Genomic DNA, 10,457 nt, shown 5'->3' with positions numbered 1-10,457 from the left:
CAAACAAGAGAACTACTTAATGGATTTAGATCTTTTTTTTTCTATAATTTGCTTGAACATTCTGGTTGATTTTATGACTTCTCTCATTGCGCTAAGAATCATAGTTCACTTGCAGGAGTGATATATTTGCGCTAATCTGAGACAGAGGCTGTGCGCCGAAGTGGAGGGGGAAGAGTGACGTCAGGAGTAGAGAGCTGGGCCGGGCCCGCCTCACTGTCCTGTTTCACTAATACGTGAGCGAAGCCATGGGGGATGGCTAGCATATATACTGTATATATATATAAAAGACAAAATAACCGATCCCATCTCCTTCAAATTGTCCTGTTTCAACTTTGGCCATCGACGTGTTGAGATAACATGACATGTAACCACCAGTCAGATTCTGACTGAACTTTCCTGCTGAGTGGCTGCCACTAACGACACATGTCTGAAACTTGTCTTAAGCCCAATTTGGACAACTTAGTTTTGCAGCAGTGCTTGAAGGTGTCCGATCTGTCCGTACCGACATTTCCCCGTTTATGGCTTTATGAGTACTAGAACTTAACGTACCGTATGCGTACTGTCAGTTTGCACCACAAACTGTTCACAGTTCCAAATGGGTTCCCCACCCTCGCTACCCCACCACATTTTGTATAAACATACTGTATCAGTTCACCTACCTACTCCGTTGGGCCCTTCAGTAATGCCCTAAAACTGAAAATTGTTCTATACAATGGCTGAACCTGCGCTACAACCGCCAAAGGTCAAAGACAGTTTCCCCTCGGGGATTAATGCAGCGTATCAAATGCCAGATACCTTGAGACCTATAAGGGGATACCCTACCTCCTCGTTATTCCGCACACAGAACAAGGAGAATGCCAGCCGATCATTTTTTCCAGGGTAAAGTAACTATTACCGGAGGACCTCTATAACTTTCTTCCCATCAGAATTGTTCAAATGATGGTTTAGCTGACATGTCGATTCGTATGGGACCTGTTTACCGAGGGGCTAATTCTTACAGGCATTCTTAGCAGAAGCTAAAACGCTCCATGGTCTTTACAGAGATGTGAATGTGTGAAAATTACAGAGGTCCTCCGGTAAGAATGTCATTACAACACCTCCTGGTGTAACGCTAATCCTGCCCAACTAAGGGTTTTAGCCTTCATAGCGCCAGAAAAACTCAAAATTGTGGTTTGTAAAACTGAACGAGGCATTAAATAACGGTTCACTCCCACCCTCACTGCATGGCTAAGAGGTCCTTTGAACTTAAGTATTTCCTTCGCCCCCTCACTGTCAAGCTAAAAATTGCAAACAATGAATATAAACGATTGATTTGCTTCTTGGTTAACAATGAGGACTTGAAAACTGAAGTCGTGTATGACTAAGTTAGGATTTTTATCGTGATTACAAAATGAATCTCCAAGTGAATTGGCTACAATTGTCCCGCTGTGTGATGCACTCCAGGTTTACGTGAGTACAAAAGGTAACAAACATGCAGCTGCCAGTTGGACAGGGTGTTTGATCCTGCCTACTACACTCATTTGAACTATCGACAGCTAGCCAAGCTTTTTTAATGGCGTTTTCATAATTTTTTTTCAAATTTGTTACACTGTAACATCAAATATTAGTTTCCAAAAAATAACAAAAGAGTAGAACGTGTTTAGTAAAAATAGCCTCTAATTATTTTTCTGTATCTTTGTGTATATACATGTATCTGCAGCGTATAGGGTGACCAGATTTAAAACACAAAAAAATACGTAAGAGGGACTCGCCAGACATGGGTGGCGGGTCAGAGTTTGGGTGCGGCTGCTGTTTATGGGGGTGATTATCGGGGTCCACTCGCGAGATCAGTTCCCTAGAAAACAACTGACCTGGCAAATCCCCCACGTTCAAGAAATGCCACGCACTTTTGCTGCCATCTATCTCTATGATTTAGTGTTAAATCTTTTATATGAAGTTGGTACAACTTGGCGATGATGGCTTTGGTACCCCATTGGCAGGTGACTGGACTTTAACCAACTTTGCTTTAAAGAAATGTGGGACGTTCTGCAATCAAGTGTGTCAGTTCACACGTTCACTAAGAGACTGACGGCGGGAATTTATTAAACTGGAAAATCAAAACTGAAATAAATGAATAAGAGTTCTACTGTATTTACATATTTACGAGTATTGTTCACCAAGGTTTGACTCCTGTTCAGGCTACTTGGGTACGTGGGTTACGTGTGGGGGCTGCAGACCACCCAGAATATTTAAAAGTGTAAGCTGCAGTGCGTTAGATTCATTGGAACAACACCAAGCTTGAAATTGGGAGATCTGGTCACCCTACTGTGTAATATTTGTCTCCCCTCCCAGAAAATAAATTAAGTGTAAGAATTTAGGCACCATGCAAGAAATTGAAAAACGAAAAAAAAAAAAACAGAGCCAGAAACACAGAATTTAATTTCTCCTCAGCGGGTGCCACATGGACACTGGCTTGCGTAAGGTGGCTAACATCTGGTTCCAGTGGGTGATGCCCATTCCGCTTGCTTCTGGTCCAATAATGACGTGGCCAATATTCTCAGCTCGGCCGTCTTCGCAGCACTCTGCCACCGTGACCCTAAGAGAAAGGTCCTGTGGGAAGGGGAAAGTGAAAATTAGAAAGTGCAGCATTCCAGTCCAGGTTGGGTTGCCGTGTTTTTGCTAGGTGGCACATGATATCACTGGAAGAAAGGATAAATTGATCAATCGCTTATTTATAAAGCACTTTAAAACAACAGCGTTGAAGCCAAGGTGTTGTACGAGGACAATGACCAATAAATATAAAAATAATGACAGTAACAAATACAATAATTAAAACAGCACAAGGGAGGACAATCGACTCTCAAGGTGAATCAAAAGCCAAACCGCACAAATGAGTTTGATGGTGAGATTTAAAAATCAATAACGATGGAGCCATCCTAATACAGTCATATGAAAAAGTTTAGGAACCCCTCTCAGTCTGCATAATAATTGACTCTCCTTTCAACAAAAAAGATAACAGTGGTATGTCTTTCATTTCCTATGAACATCTGAGCACTGGGATGTTTTCTAAACAAAGATTTTTAATGAAGCAGTACAGTATTTAGTTGTATGAAATTAAATCAAATGTGAAAAACTGGCTGTGCAAAAATGTGGGTCCCCTTGTCATTGTGCTGATTTGAATGCCTGTCACTGCTCAATGCTGATTACATGCAACACCAAATTGGTTGGATGAGCTTGTTAAGCCCTGAACTTCATAGACAGGTGTGTCAAATCATGAGTAGTAAAAGGTATTTAAGGTGGTCAACTGCAAGTTGTGCTTCCCTTTGACTCTCCTCTGAAGAATGACAGACAGCATGGGATCCTCAAAGCAACTCTCAAAAGATCTGAAAACAAAGATTGTTCAGTCTCATGGTTTAGGGGAAGGCTACAAAAAGCCATCTCAGAGGTTTAAACTGTCAGTTTCAACTGTGAGGAATGGAATCAGGAAATGGAGGGCCACTGGCACAGTTGCTGTTAACACTAGAATTACCAGAGCCTACGAAAAAACTCGTAAATCCGTCCCATCTTAAATCGCTTCTTAAAACCGTTCTCACCTCTCCACCAGCGTCTTTTGTCATCTAAATGTGCCGATAAAAACAAACTGCAAGCAGCTGGCTATTCCATCCCCTCACCGACTTAGAACATGCACAAACTTCTCCCAGCTAATGCCTTGATTGATTAACTGGGAGTGAAGTGGAGTTTTAGAGTGGAAATAATAGATCATTGTTTGAAAACACACACACATTTCATGTCTGTTCCGTTTCTACAGTAATCTGTGTAAACACACATTGTTAAAACAGAAACGTTTTTTATATTCTACTAGTAGATGACAAAATGTAGGCATAAACTATATAATGTATGAGGCCTGAAGTATCCAAGAAATACTTTCACAGAAGGTACAAATCTAACACAACAATTGTGCTTTTATTCAAAAATATAACTGCAGAAACAAAAAGCCGCCTTAACATGCGACATTGACATCCAGTTATTATGACTGCCACCGTGGTGTGATAGAATCAGCTTTTGACTTGGAATCAAAAGGTCGTGAGTTCGATCCTAGACCACTCCGTTTTGAGAAGTAAACTTCTCTTAGTCTTACTATTTTAGAATAAAAACATACATTTGATTTCAGTCTGTAACAGCCGGTGTAATTTATGATACTTGTAAAGGTTAGCTTTGTTTTTTTTTTTGTCAGTTTTATTATCTCTGCCGCGTTCACGAGCCCAAACACACCCCACCACCGCATCTGACACTGCTGTTTTCACATAGACGCGCTGTAACAGAAGTAAACTCCGCTCCCTTCTACATCGGAGCAAGAATGCACATACCACTGCTTGCATACTAAAGTGTCAGCAGGCGCTTTTCGTGGCATTACACACAGTTTTGAGCATGCCCTCTGCACACTACTTGTGACTTAAGGCTTTAGGAAGTAAGTAAAATAATAAAGGTAAATCGTGTCATAAAATGATTTCTTCTGTGAAAGTATTTCTTGGATACTTCAGGCTTCATACATTATATAGTTTATGCCTACATTTTGTCATCTTACTAGTAGAATATAAAAAACGTTTCTGTTTTAACAATGTGTTTTTACACAGATTACTGTAGAAACGGAAAAGACATGAAATGTGTGTGTGTTTTCAAACAATAATCTATTATTTCCACTCTAAAACTCCACTTCACTCCCAGTTAATCAATCAAGGCATTAGCTGGAAGAAGTTTGTGCATGTTCTAAGTCGGTGAGGGGATGGAATAGCCAGCTGCTTGCAGTTTGTTTTTATCGGCACATTTAGATGACAAAAGACGCTGGTGGAGAGGTGAGAACGGTTTTAAGAAGCGATTTAAGGTGGGACGGATTTACGAGTTTTTTCGTAGGCTCTGGTAATTCTAGTGTTAAACCCAGCAGGTCTGGCAGGCCAAGAAACATACAGGAGAGGCATATGACAAGATAGTGAGAATGGTTACAGACATCCCACAGATCACCTCCAAAGACCTGCAAGAACATCTTGCTGCAGATGGTGTATCTGTACATTGTTCTACAATTCAGCGCAATTTGCACAAAGAACATCTGTATGGCAGGGTGATGAGAAAGAAGCACAAACAGAGTCGCTTGTTGTATGCAAATGCTCATTTAGACGAGCCAGATTCATTTTGGAACAAAGTGCTTTGGACTGATGAGACAAAAATGGAGTTATTTGGTCATAACAAAAAGTGCTTTGCATGGCGGAAGAAGAACACCGCATTCCAAGAAAAACACTTGCTACCTACTGTCACATTTGGTGGAGGTTCCATCATGCTGTGGTGCTGTGTGGCCAGTTCAGGGACTGGGGACCTTGTTAAAGTCAAGGGTCGGATGAATTCAACCCAATATCTACAAATTCTTCAGGATAATGTTCAAGCATCAGGCACAAAGTTGAAGTTACACAGGGGTTGGATATTCCAACAAGACAATGACCCAAAACACAGTTCCAAATCTACAAAGGCATTCATACAGAGAGAGAAGTACAATGTTCTAGAATGGCCATCACAGTCCCCAGACTTGAATATCATAAAAAATCTATAGGATGATTTGAAGCAGGCTGTCCATGCTTGGCAGCCATCAAATTTAACTGAACTGGAGAGATTTTGTATGGAAGAATGGTGAGAAATACCTCCATCCAGAATCCAGACACTCATCAAAGGCTACAGGAGGCGTCTAGAGGCTGTTAGATTTACAAAAGGAGGCTCAACTAAGTATTGATGTCATATCTCTGTTGGGGTGCCCAGGTTTATGCACCTGTCTAATTTTGTTATGATGCATATTGCATATTTTCTGTTAATCCAATAAACTTAATGTCACTGCTGAAATCCTACTGTTTCCATAAGGCATGTCAGATATTAAAAGGAAGTTGCTACTTTTAAAGCTCAGCCAATGAGAAACAAAAATCCAAAGAATTATGAGGGGTTGCCAAACTTTTTCTTATGACTGTATTTAAAGGTAACTCACTCCATAATTTTGGGGCTAGGAAAAAAAATGCCCGGTCGCCACTCAGTTTTAGTCTGGCAGATCTTAGAGAGCTAGCAGGAATGTAGGGGGCTAATCAGGTTAGATAAATACTTAGACCTTTTAAAAATTGAAAGGTAATTGTAAGAGTCCTAGCATTTTCAGGGTTAATTATTTTTTCTTCCTTTTGTTCCAGGGCTAAATATTTTTCTAAAAAGCACACAAAGGAATGGTTTCACACATAAATCAACATGAAATACTTATTTATGACAATTGTCACTCTGTTTTATGTTCCAGGAGCCCCTGCAGTAGGCATATTCACATATTTATTACATACGTGTTTGTCCCATCACTCATAAGCAGAAAGGCACTTTCTGGTAAAAACAACGGCTTGACATAGTTGAGTGGCTGCCAATCCGTAGTGCCCACCAGCAGGCCGTGTCATTTGGTGAAGTCCAGTTGTCTCCCACAGATCGATGTCCAAGTTGTCCTCCCAGGGCGAACTTTTTTGTTGCTGCGTCAGCTGCACGAGCGTATCCAGCACTACGATCAGCTGGGGACCGGTCAGCTGATGCAGGCACCCGACTTTCGTTTTCGATCTCCAGATCACTTGTATCAAAATAGGAGTTTGCTAAATCAGAGTTCGATTCAGCAGTAATATGCAACAAATAGAGAAAGAAATCGATAAATAATACGCACAGATTATTTTTGCTTTGTGCATGTCGATGCCAATTTAGACGTTGCTTACTCTTTGCTACTCACGCACACGCAGGGTTTCAACGTCAAGTCAACGAGCCTAAACAGTCCTCCAAGCAAAGAGGGTCTACCTGTAATGTACCGGGTGGGGGGTCTGGGGGGGTTATCAACATTCACAGCTTTCTATTGCCCTCTACCCCTGATATCCATCCCTGGCCCCTTGTGTTGACAAAAGTCGACATCCGCCCTAAAAGAGTTGAAATGAATCCTATACTTGATAGGAAGCCAATGTAATGTCTTGAGTATTGGGGTGATGTGATTGTTTGTTTTAGGCCCATCTTAAAGACGGGCAGCGGCATTCTGAACCAATTCGAGGCCGGAGAGAAAAGCCTGACTAACCCCAAAATTAAAGGCATTACAATAGTCAAGGTGTGATGAAATAAAAGCATGTATGACTTTCTCCAAATCCTCAAAAGACAAAAACTCCTTTACCTTGGATAGCAGTCTCAGCTGAAAGAAACAAGTATGGAAGTAACTCCAGAGGAAGACAGGAATGATCCAATCAATCAATCAATCAATTTATCCAAGCATTTCATCTTACATTGCGTAAATCAGTTAACCGTTTCTATTTTATGTACATTGCAGATGGGACCCTAAAGAAGGAGAAGTCATCTTTCCTGTGTCTAACGGACATGTTCTAAATAAAGAAGTTGTCCTCGGTCAGCTTACTGAGCCCTGTCTTATGGCAGACGCCTGTATGAATAACCTGTCGTTATAGAAAACGCAAGCAGTTAATTTTTTTCTTTCACACAAGACTTAATAACCAAATTAATTTGGCTATCCACTTTAAAATCCTCATCCATGAATACCCCAAGTTCTTAACAGACGTCTTCTCTATAGGTTCCAGTGGGCCAAGACGACAAGGAGGAACGGCGTAAGTCATACTCGGATGAAACAGAAGAATCTCTGTTTTATTCTCATTTAAATTTAAGGAAGGTAAGAGAAAGGTCTAAATCGTACACATTCTGGTTGTCCAAGATTGTGGATACAACGTAAAAACCTCCCATGAGTTTCTTTGAGAATAGTAACATTGGATAGTAAGTTGTATTATTTTTTTTTTAAATGTTTCCTTTCTTGAAAACTGTGTGGTGATTATAATTGGCTTCTTCAATTTGAACATAAATATAATTTCCAATTGATTATGTCATGTAGGAATTTGGAGAAACAGGAAAGGCATTTTTATTGACCTTAGAGTATTTGATTGTGATTTGTATTCTGCATCTGATGCGTCTAGGATAACCCAGCCACAGGGGATGCACAAAGCAGTGTGTTTCTTTGTGCCGGTCCCAAGCCCAGATAAATGGGGAGGGTTACGTCAGGAAGGGCATTCAGTGTAACATTTTGCCAAATCAATATGCGGACAACAATACAAATTTCCATACTGGATTGGTCGAGCCCCGGGTAAACAACGACCGCCACCAGTACTGTTAGCCAACAGGGTGCTGGCGGAAATTGAGCTCCTGTTGGCCGAAGAAGAAGAAGAAGAAGAGGGGGGGAGACGTGTCCAGAGGCAGGAGGAGAGGAGGAAAGTAAAGAGAGTGGAACTTTGAATGTTAGCAGTATGACTGGTAAGGGGAGAGAGTTAGCAGATATGATGGAGAGAAGGAAGGTTGATATATTGTGTGTGCAAGAGGCTAAATGGAAGGGGAACAAGGCCAGGTGGATTAGAGGTGAATTCAAATTGTTCTACCATGTTGTGGATAGGAGGAGAAATGGAGTAGGAGTTATTCTGAAGGAACAGCATGTCAAGAGTGTTCTGGAGGTGAAAAGAGTGTCAGACAGAGTAATGATTATGAAGCTGGAAATTGGAGGTGTGATGATAAATGTTGCTAGTGCATATGCACTACATGTTGGGTGTGCAATAAGTGTGACAGAAGATTTTTGTAGAGACTTGGATGAAGTGATGAACAGTGTACCCTTTTGTGCCTTTGTGGAGAGTCGAGTTCTTTTTAATTTCATGAGACTCTTTACCACGGCTGTGCCTTTCGCAGGACTTGGTATCCCTGACCCTTATTCCTAGTAGCAGAGCCTTGACTTTTAGATCCCCACTGATGTTCCAGTTGCACTGTATGTGTAGACTTGAATTAGGAGAGAAAAATCACAAAAACAGGGGATGTGATAGGAAAATCTAAAGGTGATCTTTGTGATTAGTAGGCCAAAACTGGATGTTGGGCAAGGTCGTGGGGTCCAGTGGCTGTGGGGCATCTGTTGGGGAAGAAAGATTCACTTATCTTGACTTTGCTGAGGATGTTGTGATCTTCGCGAAGTTAAGGAAGGTTCTGATCAGGGCACTCAAGAGACTGAGCGAGGAGTCTGAATGTCTGGGCTTGTGAGTGTCCTGGACAAAAACCAAGATCCAGGCCTTTAATGACCTCTTGGGCACAACCATCAGCAGGGTGGCTGTCTGCGGAGAGAATATCAACCGCATCGAGAGATTTACTTACCTTGAGAAGTGACATTCATGTCTCTGCTGACTCTTCCTATGAAGTCAGTAGAAGAATTGGGACAGCATGGGGTTCATGAGTTCGCTGGAGACAGGTGTGTGGCACTCCCGATATCTATCCAAAACGATGAAGGTCCAAGTCTTTAGAGTCCTGGTGTTTCCTGTCTTGCTATATGTTTGCGAGACATGGACGCTATCCAGTGACCTGAGATGAAGGCTGGACTCCTTTGGTACTGTGTCTCATTGGAGAATCCTTGGGCACTGCTGGTTTGAATTTTTGATAAATGAGCAGTTGCTCATGGAGTGCCGAATGAGGCACATGACCTGCATTGTGAGGGAGCGTCAGTTACGGCACTATGGCTATGTGGTTTGTTTCTCAGAGGGTCATCCGAGTGACTAGACCAAGCCAAGGGGTCGCCCACGTAACACCTGGCTGCGGCAGATGGAGGGTCATTTCTGGAGGGTGGGACTTGACCGCGTGTCTGCCTGGGGGGCTGTCAACCGGGATCCCGAGCTGTTTCATCGTGTGGTGGGTGCGGCAATGGACTGTACCACTGCATGCTCCCCAACTTGACTTGTAGGCCAACATCCATAAGATCAGCCCAGAGGTGTTACTACGTTTAGTTTAGGAGACGTGTTTCAGTTAGAGTTGCTGTACTGTAGATGTTTCAACATCACTTTCATATTTTTTTGTAGATTTCTTTCATGGGTAGTGTACAGCCAAAAGACACTGAAGGGGAATCTGATGACAGCTTTCAGACTTAACAGCGATGCTTCCATTAAAGACCCCACTGCTGTGAGTCGTACTCAGAACCCAAAGCCGTGAACAGCCCATGTCCATGTCAGAGGATGTCAACCTGCACAAAGAAATTTGTCAAATCCTCTCCACAGGCAGAAATGTCTGGACCCGGCAAGAGCAGACCCCTTCCTTGACGTCTTTGAACGAAGGAGTTCTGCTTTTGCTTTTGACAAACCTAAGGCCCTGACCAGATCGGCTTGTTGTGGCTGTGCTATCAGATGAGGCTTACTAGACATAAACGGTTCAAACGTTGGATCACTGTTGTTGTTGTTCTCCCAGTGCATGGTGTCGTCTAACAGTGATTGGCCATCCTGTGAATGATAACAGCTTGTGGACCAGAGGAACTTGGACAGGATCTCTGTGGTGTTACATAACTTAAATGACACCAAAAAACAGAGCCTTGTGCTTTAACATAGGAGGGACAGTGACAAGACTTGGTCATGTTAGTTACATACATAAGG

At 42.1% G+C, this 10,457-nt stretch overlaps 1 protein-coding gene across 2 annotated transcripts in view; it reads right to left on the bottom strand.

Annotated features, from left to right (window-relative positions):
* Positions 1-221: 221 nt before the first annotated feature.
* Positions 222-10,457, bottom strand: part of syt12 (synaptotagmin XII) — a 392,188-nt gene continuing 381,952 nt past the window's right edge. For both annotated transcript variants that reach the window (XM_039744803.1, XM_039744812.1), the window contains exon 8: positions 222-2,589. In XM_039744803.1, coding sequence (XP_039600737.1) covers positions 2,416-2,589 — 174 coding nt within the window. In that variant the 3' untranslated portion in view covers positions 222-2,415. The remainder of the gene's footprint in view (positions 2,590-10,457) is intronic.

The sequence above is a fragment of the Polypterus senegalus genome, chromosome 1 (genome assembly GCF_016835505.1).
Source record: "Polypterus senegalus isolate Bchr_013 chromosome 1, ASM1683550v1, whole genome shotgun sequence".
In the NCBI taxonomy this organism is placed as follows: domain Eukaryota; kingdom Metazoa; phylum Chordata; class Cladistia; order Polypteriformes; family Polypteridae; genus Polypterus; species Polypterus senegalus.
This window is presented reverse-complemented; position numbering and strand designations above follow the sequence as displayed.